We start from the raw sequence: 13,127 nt of genomic DNA, 5'->3' as shown, positions 1-13,127 counted from the left end.
GCCCAGCCTTTACACTGTCTGCAGGTCCCCAGTAACCGCCGAAGACTTCTTGACTTGAGGAACCCCCAAGGCGCAGCTGCCCACCTCCCCGAGCCTCCCGGCTCACCGTGGTGGGCTTCTCCAGGGCGGCGAAGCGCTCTGCCCAGCCTGCCGTGGATTTCTCAAAAGCCTCATGCCTCTTGATGAGCTTTTCCACACTGTCCACCGTGTGTCCAAAGTCCCGGCTGGCCAGGTAGGGCTCCTGGGCGATCAGCCACGCTTCAGCCACCGAGGCGTCCCGAGAGAACTGGCACACTTCCAGCCCTGCCACGGACAACACGGCCCGGGGGTCTGTCAGCACCCAGCGGTCCGATCCTGCCGGGACCCCGGGGCCCCTCACAGACAGACACAGAGCTGGCGGGCAGGCCGAGGCCCACATAGGTGTCCCTGAACCGCGTGGACACCCTGCTCAGTGGTGACCTGCTGCCCGAGGCTGCTCCATCCCCGTGCTGGGCCCCTACCTCATCTCCACCGATAGCGATATTTGAAAAACACATTAATTAGAACAAACTCTAAAACAAAATGGTTTCGACATCGCCCTTTGAGAACAGTCTTCTGCCCTGAGTGTTCCCTTCCCGGCCCCTGGCTGTCTCACTCCCACAGTCGTGCACAAGCAGCCACGGGAGAGTCCAGGTCTTCGTGGCTTGCGGCTCCTACCTGGGTGGTGGAATTTCCCTACCTCTCCTGTTTCCAGCTGCGGAGAACAGAGCTCTTTCTGTGCCCCACACGCCTCAGATCAAATCTTTGGGATGCGCTAGAGCCTTACCCTGACCCCTGGAGAGGCCACAGCTCTACGGGGACACCGGCCAAGCAGAAGGCCGGGGACAGGTGGGGCAGAGGGTGGACAGGGGGCAGGTGCTGGCTGGTCAGAGGCAGGCTTCCAGCAGCGTGTCTGCTGGGTCTTCTCCCCCAAGGCCCTTGGCCCTGAACTTTGCTGATGAGTGGTGCTGTGGAGGCTCTTCTCCAGCAGGGGGGGGAATCCACCGCGTTGTGACATCACCCCTCCCTGGCCCCTCCCCCCGGCCCCCCCCCCCCCCCCCCAGGTTCCCTGGCTCCCAGGCTGCACTCACACATGTGGAGCTGCTCCTGGCGGGCCTTCCACTTCTCCTTCATCTCCTTCCTCCTGGACACCACCTGCTGCAGTTTCTCCCTGATCTGTGGGGAGGAAGGGAAGACGGCTCAGGCTTTGGTAACCCTTCCCCCTGTCTGAGGTGGTGTGCAGAGAGGCCCTGCACAGCCTGCTGGGCTTTGTCACACCGACCTGGCTTCAAGTCTTGGCCCTGCCACTTGCCAGCTGTGCAGCCTTGGGTAAATTACTTAACCTCTCTGAGGTTACCACGGGCCTCACCCAGGAAGTGGGTGTCACCAAGACCAAAGCACACACACATGCGAGGGTTAGGTGGGTTATGAGCCCACTCTCCCTACAGAGAAGCAGCCAGTTCCTCGAATAGGTTTGGTGGAGCTATAATCCCCGGACCTACACACAGCCCCAGCCCTCCCCAGGGTGAAAGAAAGCTAAGCCTCCTCAGAGAAACCACGGCCCACGGGTTCCCTCCCAGGAAGCTGTCTGGCCCAGCAGGAGCGGAGGCAAGGACAGGAGAGGGCCCGTCTCTGTCCTGCCTTCCCCTCACACCTCATCCGAGGCTTGGTGTTGCCGCTGCAGCAGGGACTCGCCCAGCTCCAGGCAGGCACTGAAGTTCTTGCTTCGGGTTTCCATCTCCGCCAGAATGCCCTTGTGATACTTCATGAGCAGTTCCACCGAGGAGACGTCCCTGCAGGGGCGGGCGTTTGGTGAAAAAGGAAACTCTGGGTGACTCTGGCCCATCTGACACCAAGTCCCGATCAGAGGGGGGCCCCTACCTGCCTGGGAGTCTGACTCTCTCCTCTCTCCCTGGACAGCCAGGAAGCCCTCTGCCAGCTGCCCAGCCCCAGCAGGAACACTGATGCCCTAGTGTCCTCCCTTGGTCAGTGGTCAGGACACAGACGGGGGTGCAGTGAATGTTAAATTTGGCAATAAAAAGGAATGAGGTACTGATACATGCTACATGGATGAACCTTGGAAAGATTGTGGTAAGTGAAAGAAGCCAGTCACAAAGGACCACATATTATATGATTCCACTCATATGAAAAGTCTACAACAGGCAAATTTAGAGACAGAAAGCAGATTAGTGGTTGCCAGAGGAGTGGGGGGTGATGACTGCTAAGGGGTACAGGGTTTCTTTTTGGGGTGATGAAAATGTTCTAAACATGCTGTGGTGATGGTTGTACAACTGTGACTATGCAAAACAAGAATGGTACATTTTAAATGGCTGAATTGTATGGTATGTGGATTATAGCTCAATAATGATGTTAAACATAAAAGCTTGACCACCAGGACAGGCACCCTAGCTAGGGGCAGAGGGACAGAGGTGGGCACAAAGTGTGTAGAGAGCTCTGATCCTGGCCGACTACCCACGTGCCTGCCCCCACCTCTCATGCGCAATGAGCTCCTTTCCTGAGTTTTAGGGAAATGGCCCCCGTATGCCCGTGCTGGGGGAAGAGCAGGACCACTTCTGGACCTGCCCAGCTCTGAATGCGTAAACTGCTTATGTTCACTGACAACCACGGCCACTGCCCCCACTGTAGGATCTGAACGACAGATGTCTTTCTCTCCACTCTCAGGATTCCCTTTACTCTGGAATAGTCGGTTCTCCCGGTGGCAGTGGAGCCACTCAGGTTCTCCCTGGACCCAGCCTCAGGTGCCCCTTGGGGATTCTTGCACACCCACAGTCCAGGACGTCCCTCCGGGGTAGACCCTCGGAGCAGCGCCCTGCTCTGCCAGCCTCTGGGACAAAGTGGGCCAGGAGCGGGGCTGCCTCGAGGACGCTGCCTTCACCTGGGCTTCTCCTGGGTCTCGATTTGCCGGATGATGCTCTCCATCCAGGAGAGGAGGTCTCGGACCATGCTGAAGAAGCGGAATTTGTCCGCTGTGTCCACCAGCTGGGTGCGGCGCCCCGCACAGGCATCGAGCAGTGCCTGCCACGCAGCAGACACCTCCTGCTCCTTGTTCTGGATGGCATCTGCCTTCTCTCCAGCGTACGCTGTCTGCAGGCGGGTGGCCACGTCCTGGAACTGCTGTACCTGTGATGGGGCAAAACTGAACACTGTTTTCCAGGCAGACACGACTTGGGCCTAGGATGGGCAAGAGCGTCTGCCTCCTCCCAGTCTCCCTCCCGAGGACAGTGCTGGAAGCAGGATCCACCCACTGGGTGCTGGAGAGAAGGCTCCTTGCTTTGGCACCTCTGCTGACCCAAAGCAGCCCTTGGGCTCTGATGAGGATTCGGGAGTGAGAGGGGCTCTGTGCCCTTTGATGTATGATTATGAGAGTAATTATGTACCAGGCACTGCTCTAAACACTTTTTGTTACTCTCTTCATCTTTACAACAACACCATCAAAGAGGTACTATTACTATCCCTGTTTTTGAGATGAGGAAACTGAGGCACAGGGAGGCTAAGTGACTGGCCGGAGGTCACTCACGCTCAGAGAGGGTGCAACTGGGATTGGAGGCGTGCTCTCAACTCCCTGTTCCTAACCGTTCTGCATGGTGCCATCCGCTGTTTGAGGCCGGCCCCAGGGCAGTGAAGCCTCATTCCTGAGACCTCGGTGGGGCTGTACCTGCCACAGGGGCTCCAGTACCCCCAAAGCACCTCCAGCTGGAGGACAAATCTTTGGGCTGTCCCCTTCCTGGTGAACCAGGGGCCCAACCTACTTTGGTGTTCTTTCCTGAAACCCTGCTGGGTCGGTGCAGGACTGCACAGCCGGCCCAGCTCTCCCTGCTCCACTGGAAGCCCGGTGAGTCCCCACAGCTGAGCCCCTTGCCTTCACCCTTTCCATCATGCTGAACTCTGCAGAACCCTAGGGGCCTGTGGAGGTACCTCAGGGGGCACCCCATGATGAGAGGAGGGAGTCTAGGCTGGTCTTGGGCCCCCCTCCAGCTCCCATGGGGAAAGGCTGAACAGCTCAGTGGCTAAGGGTGTGGAGTCTATAGCCAGAATGCCAGGATCTCAATTCTGGCTCCACTGCTTAGCTGCATGTTTCCAGACAACTTAGTTACTCTTCTGTGCCTTGCTTTCCTCATCTAGAAAAGGCAGATAACATTATTCCCTTCCTCAGAGGGAGGCTGAGGATTCAGTGACCATGTATATTGCTTAGAACAGTACCTGGTGCTAGAAAAGTGCTACATGTATGTTCACTAATGATACTGTAATACTTTGACAACCAGAGAAATTGCATTTGAAGGTATTTTTGCATCGGGTTTTGGGAAAGGTTCAGTTTAAAGAACTAGTTCTGAAGCTAAAGAACATCTGAAAACCTCTGCTTCCTGCCCGGAGCTGTTGCTTCTCTAAGGAGATGCCTGTTCGAGAAGTCTCCCCTCTAGAAGCCAGGAGAGGACCTGACACTGCGCCCCAGGGAAGCTAGTCATGGGGAAGGCGTGGAGGGACAGCCAGGGATGAGAGGCACCTGCACACCCAGCAGGTGGAGCTCCCGCTCGAAGGCTGTGTGCACGCGGTGGAAGGACTCGGCGGTGCTGGCGTCCAGCCCCACATCCTCAGGCAGCTCGCGGTGCTTCTCATCAATGAGGCCCAGGATCTCGGCGCCAGTGTAGAAGTAGCGCTGCAGGTCATAGGAGGCGGCCAGCAGCTGCATGCGCGTGTCAATGAGCTCCAGCAGGTCCGCCCACATCTCGTTCAGTCCGTCCTTCCACTCGGCGATGGTGGCCGCCTCTGAGTGGCCCGCGTCGATGAGCCGCTCAATGATGGCGTTCACGTTGTCCACCCTCTCCTGCCCAATTGCCCCGGTCTCCCGGGCAAAGTCCCGGAACTTGTCCCGGAGCAGCTGGACGGGGGTAGACAGAAAAGCGGTTACCAGTTATCAGGACTCAGGGGTGCAGTGGTGTCATCACCCTAGCTGCCGACTCTCCCAGCGGCACCTGCCACTGCCTGGAGCTGGGCTCTCACGTCTTCCCCAGGGCACCTGAGCTCACACCGGGGGAGCCCGCATCTCTGAGGCACTTTGCATCTGGCGGGTGTGTGTATGTGTCTGGAATGACAGCTCCTAGGTCTACTGCATTAGAGGGAGACAAAGCAAGCGGTGGCCATGGGTACTCACAGTCACGTGGTCAAAGTCTTGCCCCATTTCTGGGGAGGAGGCCACCAGCTCCTTCTCCGTGATCCACTGCTCCAGGTCTTCCACCTCCCTCTTCAGCTGGAACAGGTGGCACATGTTCTCCAGCTTCCGCCTGCGCTCCTCTGCCATGTCCTTCAGCCCCGCGTACTGCTTGTCCACCTGCCCCTGAAGTCTGATGATCTGTTCCCTGGAATTCAAAACAAGAAAGCCCTCAGAGACGGCAACAGAGAGCCCAGAGCAGCCAGCCTCCTCCTCCCCAGCCCCGAGGCAGGGACGAGTGGCGGAGCACAGCTTCGGAGAAACGGCAGAGCGACTTTTCATGGGGAAGAGTTGGGGAGAGAAGGAACCATCCCTTAGACCATGATGCTTCAGGGGATAGTGAAATGTATTCCCCTAGAGGGGGTGCCTCCCGCCCCTGTCCCTGACTCTGGGAAGCTCAGAGAGACAAGGGCAAATGGAGAACTCCTCCGCTATTCTTCCAGGGAGGCTGAGGCGTGGGCTGTCTGAGCCTGGCTCCACCAGCAGCAGACCCTGCTCAGCTCTTCCGGGAGGGACATGCCATACCAGGGGCTCGATCCCTGGGGCTCCTTGGGAGATGCTGAGGCGGCTGCTGGGGGTGCCCTGAAGGTGACTGAGGACAGGGCCATGACTGGGGGTGGCCTGAGGTGTCTGGTCCAGTGGGCTCCCATTTATGCAAAACCCACGCAACTGAACAGTTTAGATGGGTATATAATGATTTCGCTGAGACACTGTGAGATCCTGAGGTACCTTCCAGACCACAAAAAGAAAAGCAAATTTAGGCTATGCTGAAAGATGCTGAAGACTAACTCTTGAAAAGACTGGAGCTCTCTGTTCACCAAGAGGGTAGTTTTGCTGTTCCATTTCCTAATCTCTTTGCAAACCAGGCCTCAGTCAGCCCTGTGTGAAGTTACACAAATCCACAACATAAAAGGGAATTGGGCCAATCAGCAGGCCAGAAGGCAGTTTTCTCAAACCCACAGTTTTCGGGAAAACTGTTCCTGTTTTCCGCCTTGGACCTGAAGGGATCCTGGTTGGTGGAGCCCCTGGCCTGACGCCCGGGATCTGGCCAAGTTGTCCCAGGAGGCACACGCACCCCTCGGGGTGGCCCGCAGACAGCAGGCCCTGGGCCCGGCCGGCCAGCTGCTTGATGTTCCGCCCGTACTCCTCTACTGTGCGTTGCTGCCGCAAGTGCCGCTTCAACATCACGATGGCGCCCTCTTCATCCTAGGAGGCAGCGGACAGTCAGGGCACGAGCTCACCTGGCCCAGGTTACAGCCCAGCTCCTGGAGGTGCCCGAGATGGGGGAGGGCCAGGCTCGCGGGACACCCATAGGAGAACTGCACACGGTCCCCTCCCCTCTCCTCCCGTTGCCCAGCAACACCCACACCCTACCTTCCATTCGTTGCCCTCAATTCTCGTCTGACATCCACCCTTCCCGGCCCAGATCCAACCTCTGTCCCCATGGAAACTTCCTGTATCACCCCAGCTTTTAGAGACCCCCCTCACCTCACCTCTCACCCCCTCCCACAGCAGTTCATCTGCACAGAATCCACGGCACAAAAGAGGTGAAGAACCCTTGGGTTAGAGCAAATCTAATTGGCAAACAGGGCGCCCGGCTGCAGTATGTGCACAGTATGTTCTTGAGAGGAGGGGCGTCCTGAGAAGGAGGGCATCTCATACACCCTCTCCCTTCCCTCACTCCTCACACACCTGGCCTTACAGGTTCCCCACTGACTGCCCGCCCCCACCCAGCTCTTCCTCTGGGCTGGTCTCGACGCCCAGCCTGGCACCCTGCCCGAGCCGACCTGGGGGGCCTCGTCGGAGAAGACGTAGAACTCCTGCTCACTGATCCAGGCCTCGGCCTCGCCCGCGTCCAGGTAGTACTGCTGCGCCTCGCTGGCGTCCCGCAGGCGCTGCAGCCGGCCGGCCGCCGTCTCCCGCAGTGTGTCCCACGAGCCCTGCAGATGCCCCAGGCGCTCCTCCACGTCCCGACAGTCGATCTCGGCCGCGGCCACCAGCTGCTGCCCTCTGTGCAGCACGTCCTCCACCCGCGGCGCGTGGCCCAGGATCTCGTTCTGCAGCGTCTGCGGCCAGAGGGGAAGGGCTCAGGGGCTGGTCTTCCCACCGTGCAGGGCAGCCCAGGGTCCTACCCTGGCACCTCTCGCCCTGAACCCCTTGGGGAAGCTTAGACTGCTAGTGACCAGGTGCCCAGCACAGTGCTGGGCCTGCCACCTCGTTCTCCTCTGGCCCCCACCATGACCTCCTGAGGTCAGCACTGGACACCAGCGCACAGCAGTTAGGTGACTGTGGGCAGCGAGTGGCAGGGTGGGATTTGAACACGGCTCTCTCGGAGCCCAGAGCCTGTGCTCCTGAGGGCTCCCTACACTTCCTGTTTCAGCAGAGCTTGATTTCTTAGCTGTACATGGTGGAGGAGAGGAAAACGATTCTTAAACGGCCTTTTGAGATCTGATTTTAGCAACTTTTTTACTCTGTATAAAACAATAGTTGACAGTTGCTCCTTGTTCAGAGTTTAGGATTTCGTTTTGTTTTCCCCTGTTTCTATTTCTCAAATCATTTTTGAGCTTTGTATTATTTCCTGCTTGAGCCTTTGGTCACCAAAATGGCATTTTCTTCCCACTCTGGTGATGGGTCACCTTTATCTTCAGGGGGCCGTGACATGTTGTCACTCGCTTTCTGGGTCCTAGAGGCCCCAGCCTGGTTGCTCCTTGCATGTGGGCTTTTGGCTCCTTACCCCCCATCTCCTCCCTTTTTACAATTTCCCATGGCCTTGAAAACTGTCTAGAGGGCGGGGGGTAAGAGCAGTACACACAGGCTGTGCTATGACTGTCAGCATTTAAAACACATAGAACTAGCAATACCCACAAGTCACCTAACCTGCTGAAATGCATCTTTACACTTGATGCTCAGAATCTCGATTCTGACAATTTCCCGTGGTCTCTGCAATTGTATTCAAACAACCCGTGATGTCAGCTCCGCTTGCCTCTTTACTTTCCCTGAGATCTTACAACCTCTCTTTTAGATCTTATATCCTAAAAAGGTATTTCTTTCTCTCCTTTTAAGCAATTCCTTTCTAGGCTCCTGTGCAGTATGCTTACTTAGGACATCTTCTTCCCTGACTTCATTCATTCAACCCACAGTTATTATTTCTGATGTATCAGGCCCTGTTCTAGGTTCTGGGGACAATATGGGAACAAGATAAACAAAACCCCTGCCCTCATAAAGCTTACACTCTAGAAGAGGAAATGATAAGCATGTAAATAAATGAATGAATGTAGATAACAGGTGCTACGAGGAGCAGACACCACTGAGATGAGGATTGTCTTCCAAGGCGTGGTGGTGGCCACTTTAACTGGGGGAGTCAGGAAGGGTTTTCTGTGCAGATGACATCTGAGTAAGACATGAATGATGAGGAGAGGGCACCCCCACAAAGATCTGGGGGATGAGTGTTGCTGGCAGGAGGGAAGAGCGAGTGCCAAGAAAGTGCCTGGGGTGGAAGCAAGCCTGGACGGTCCAAAGGGCCAGGCAAGCTAGAATACTGTGAAGGAGGGCGAAAGTGATAAGGGAGGAGATTCGGAGGAGATTCAGGAGGAGGCAGGGGCCAGACCAGGCAGGACAGTGGTTCTCAACCCTGGTTGCAGGTTGAGTCATCGGGGAAAACAAACACAGCCAGGGCCCCATCCCCAGAGATCCTTATTAATTGATCTGAGGTGGGACCTGGGCACTCGTATGTTTTTAGGTTCCCTCAGGTGATTCTAGTGTGCAGCCAGAGTTGAGAACCCTTCGTGTGGCACCTTGCAGGTTCTGTTCTAGTTGCAATGACAGCCACTAAAGGGGTGGTTCTCAAAGTGGGGTTCCAGGCCAGCAGCATCAGCATCGCCTAGGATCTTGATGGAAATGCAAATTATCAGGCTCTGCTCCCAGAGTTTGATGCAGTAAATCTAGGGTGGAGCCTGGTCAACTGTGTTTTAACAAGCCCTCCGGGTGAGTCTGATGCACACTGACCACTGCAGAAGAAGAAATGATAAAATGGGATTTCGGCTTTAGCAAGGCTAGCCTAAAAGAGTCTTTACTGGGGCAGCCGTGCTCTCCCAAGAGATTATCTTTCCCTTCTTGTTAAGGGGAACTCCATCCATATTAGTCTTGCCCTTCTCCTGAAATAGCAACCTTCAGCCAGGGGAGTTGAAAATCATTTGGCAAGAACACTTATTGAGGCTAAAGTCTTGAGTACTGGAAGGACTAGAGTTGGCTTGATTTATAGTTGAGGAAACTGAGGCCCCGAGAATAGTCTTCTACCAGTCTTCCCCACTTTAACTGGAGGGTGTGATGTTAGCAGAGCCCCCGCCTCCACCGCCTTCTAATTCAGGTCCCTACGTGTTGCCACCGGAACCTCTGTGATTTGATCATGCCAACTAGAAGCAAAGCGTTTGAGGGAGCTTTTAAGGAACCTCTTTGAATATAATTCATTCAGGCCTTTGCACAGTTGCTGGGTTCTGTGAGCAGATGTTGGCTGCTGATATCTGGGGGGAACGACGTACTGTCTGCCATGACCTTCCTTCCCCAGTGAGCTGCAGTACCGACTGGCACTCTGGGACACACTGCTCTTCTCTGGGATAAGTTCCCAGACTCTCCTTGCTCAAGGTTGCGGCTGCCCCCACTTCCTGAGCCAGAGAGCAGGCCAGGCAGGAGGGACTCTCTGCCCAAGAGCAGGGGTACGGCCAGCCCCTGGCTAGACCACGTGGCCAGACCATGACCACATGCAGCTGGCCTTCCTGGAGGACGCAGGCTTCCCCTGCAGCCCTGACACAGAGGAAGTGCATCTGCTCACTTCCAGGATTCTGACCAGGGCCGCAGAGATTCCCAATCCAGCCTGAGAAAGCAGAACAGCCAATGGATGTTTGCTCCAATGGCTCAGAGTCCAAGTTTAGCGGCTTCCTCATGGCGTTGCAGCCCCACAAGTATCCTCATGTGTCCAGAGAACAGGGGCCTACTTACCCGGAGGAGACTCAATAGGCCAAGCTTAGCCCTGGAAGAAGGACAAGGCAGTGATGGGAGAGACGCCAGGAGCTAAGAGCCTCCTCTCAGGGAGGTCACAGAATACAGAAGCTGTAAAGCACAGGAAACCCCAGGCCAGGGCCTCCAGGTCCTGCACGCACCTGTGCCCTGATGGGGCTGAATGACCCCAAATCCCAAAGCACCTGGACCCCCCAGCCCCATTCACCTCCGCCCCACTCTGTGGTCCTCCCAGAATTCTCTCTGCCATCACCAAAGCTGCTCCTTCTGCTATGAGAATACAAACACAGACTGGGGACCCTGTAGCTATCAACAAGAACAATAACCTGGGGCTTCCCTGGTGGTGCAGTGGTTAAGAATCTGCCTGCCAATGCAGGGGACACGGGTTCGAGCCCTGGTCCGGGAAGATCCCACATGCCGTGGAGCAACTAAGCCTGTGCGCCACAACTACCGAGCTTGCGCTCTAGAGCCCATGAGCCACAACTACTGAGCCTGCATGCCACAACTACTGAAGCCTGCACACCTAGACCCCATGCTCCACAACAAGAGAAGCCACTGTAATGAGAAGCCTGCGCACCGCAACGAAGAGTAGCCCCCGCTCACCGCAACTAGAGAAAGCCTGTGCACAGCAATGAAGACCCAACACAGCCAAAAATAAATAAATAAAATAAATAAATTTTTTTAAAAAAGAACAATAATCTGTTATCTGCTGCTGGGGACCTTGTGCACATCAGGGCTGGGGCTTCCTCTGTGGGGCAGGTGGGACTGACGAGGTGGCAGGACTCACCTGGTTCTTCTTCATGAACAGCTGCACAGTTTGCAGGTTCGTGCCATAGTCGGTCGACTGGGCCAGAGGCAGCCTCTCCTCCACCCAGAGCTGCGGAGACCAGAAGGCGGGGGACAGCTGATGACAATCACAGCCACCCTTTCCCCATCACTCACCGTGGGCCAGACAGAGCTCTGCTTACTGGGTCTCCCCAGCTCTTCCCAACACCCCATCAGGGTTTTGTAAAATGGGGGCATTTTGATATTTTGAACTGAGGTTCCAAATAACTTGCGCCTGGTCACTTGGAGGGAAGGCAACGTAGCTGGATCTCGAGCCCAAGTCTGCCTGGCCCCAAAGTCCACGAGCGAGCTACCATTCAAAAGGCACTGGCTTACACTGACGTTTAATGTAGTCATCACGACCACCCTATGAGACAAGGCAGTGAGATGACCAGACGTCTGCTACCGAGAACTGGCCTGGGCCGCAGCCAGCTATCCCGATGACAGCTGCCGGCTCAGCCGCTGGGGGAGGGGGGGAGCTGCGGCCCACCCACCATCTCATCCTCTAAGTCCCGGCTGATCTGCAGCTTGGCTCTGGATGATTCCAGCTGCTTCTTCCTCCTCCCCAAGGGCTCCAGAAGGTCCAGGAACCGCTTCTCGATGCTCAAGTCTTCATGCCCTGCCTCCTCTCCCAGCGAGGGCATCTGGGCAAACAGCTCCTCCAGCTCCACCTTCCGCACGTTCACTTGGTCCTCCACACGCTGGGACACAAGGGGACAGCGTCGGCACCAGCCCTGGCACCTGGGCAGCCCCTCGTCCACTTCATCGTGCAAATCCCACCCATCCTCAAAGGCCTGGTTTGAGCTCAGCCTCCCCTAAGAAGTCTCCTTGGATTGCCCCCACCTCATCTTTTGCCCCTCTGAGCATCTGTCCTATACTTCTCATGGACACTTTTATTACCCCGCCTGGATCCCTCCCTGTCTTACCCATTGCAAAAGGGTAGGAGCTGGGCTGTGAACCGGGAGACCTGATGAAAGCCAGCCCAGCTAAGGGCACAGGAGGGTACTCCCTTTCAGGTTGCAGATTTGCTTCCAAGACCCCCTCCATTCCAACACCCTCAGTCTACAACCTGCTCACTTGCCTTCAGCTTAGCCAGCATCCTGTTGACGCTGGTGAGGTCCTTGCCCAGGTCGTCTGACCGTAGCTGGTCCTCCATGGCCCTGATCCACTTGTTGAGGTCGGCGTGGGTCTGCGAGCGCAGGTCAGAGCTCCTGGCGGCTGAGAGGTGCTGGGCCGTCTCCTGTGTGGTGGCCTGAAGCTCATCCCAGAGCCGGTGCAAGGCTTCCAGCCTCTGGGACACCAGGGCCGCAAACTGGGGCTTCTCCTCCATCAGCTGCTTTCCTTCCTGTGTGGGGAAGGAGGAGAGTTCACCCTCTGACCTTGGAGAGCCGCCTTGTTCCAGGTGGTGGCAAAGGGCTAACCGAGGGGAGGTCAGTGAGGCAAAGCATCTGCCTAGAATTCGGGTGAGGCTCGGCTGAAAGACTCTGCACCCCCAGAGTTATTTGCAGTAGAAGGTGGGACAGGGAGAGCATGTCTGGGGCAAATGACTCAGGGAGATTGTAGCATAGGGAGCTGCAGACAAGAGCCAGCTAGTACTAAAATTTTTTTTTTTAATTAAAAAAAAAAAGATTCAAGATCCACCCAGGTACAACAACCATGGAAACCTCCCTGTGAGTTTGTTTGTTTGTTTGTTTATCGTGCCGCGCAGCTTGCGGGATCTTAGCTCCTAGACCAGGGATTGAACCTGGGCCCTCAGCAGTGAAAGGGCAGAGTCCTAACCACAGGACTGCCAGGGAATTCCTTCACCCTCTCTTAATTGTCTTGCCAGAAGCTGTGCACTGACCTTCAGTGATATCTTTTAGTTGCTGAGTTTGTCTTATCTGGTTTTCACCCACATAAATGTATCTTTTTCGGAAGGTTACAGTATGAGATGATTTGGGCCTAGGAATACGTACTTGCTAATAATACTTAATATTTATTGAGTGCCTAATAATTGCCAAGTAATATTCTAAGTGCTTTAATGCTCACAACTCCCTCGGGTAGG

The 13,127-nt window shown here is 55.9% G+C and overlaps 2 protein-coding genes across 16 annotated transcripts in view; one reads left to right on the top strand and one right to left on the bottom strand.

Annotated features, from left to right (window-relative positions):
• Positions 1-2,896, top strand: part of PLEKHG3 (pleckstrin homology and RhoGEF domain containing G3) — a 66,185-nt gene extending 63,289 nt beyond the window's left edge. Inside the window, exons 20-21 of one of the 5 annotated variants that reach the window (XR_014260239.1) lie at positions 1,939-2,109; positions 2,701-2,815. Coding sequence is in view for 4 of the 5 variants with exons in the window: in XM_082448329.1 (XP_082304455.1) it covers positions 2,701-2,831 (131 nt within the window). In the remaining variant the exon portion in view is untranslated. Of the gene's footprint in view, positions 1-6; positions 51-1,938; positions 2,350-2,700 lie in introns of those variants that run through there. The other 4 variants (XM_082448329.1, XM_082448330.1, XM_082448333.1 and 1 more) reach the window with 4 other exon arrangements.
• SPTB (spectrin beta, erythrocytic) overlaps positions 1-13,127 on the bottom strand; it is a 122,735-nt gene that overhangs the window by 17,297 nt on the left and 92,311 nt on the right. For all 11 annotated transcript variants that reach the window (XM_082448318.1, XM_082448315.1, XM_082448322.1 and 8 more), the window contains 11 exons: positions 12,165-12,428; positions 11,578-11,784; positions 11,046-11,135; positions 7,033-7,311; positions 6,321-6,451; positions 5,189-5,393; positions 4,541-4,915; positions 2,915-3,159; positions 1,673-1,811; positions 1,110-1,194; positions 107-303 (listed from right to left, as the gene is read on the bottom strand). In XM_082448318.1, the coding sequence (XP_082304444.1) occupies positions 107-303; positions 1,110-1,194; positions 1,673-1,811; positions 2,915-3,159; positions 4,541-4,915; positions 5,189-5,393; positions 6,321-6,451; positions 7,033-7,311; positions 11,046-11,135; positions 11,578-11,784; positions 12,165-12,428 (2,217 nt within the window). The remainder of the gene's footprint in view (positions 1-106; positions 304-1,109; positions 1,195-1,672; positions 1,812-2,914; positions 3,160-4,540; positions 4,916-5,188; positions 5,394-6,320; positions 6,452-7,032; positions 7,312-11,045; positions 11,136-11,577; positions 11,785-12,164; positions 12,429-13,127) is intronic.

Source organism: Balaenoptera physalus (assembly GCF_965194825.1).
Source record: "Balaenoptera physalus genome assembly, chromosome: 2".
NCBI lineage: Eukaryota > Metazoa > Chordata > Mammalia > Artiodactyla > Balaenopteridae > Balaenoptera > Balaenoptera physalus.
This window is presented reverse-complemented; position numbering and strand designations above follow the sequence as displayed.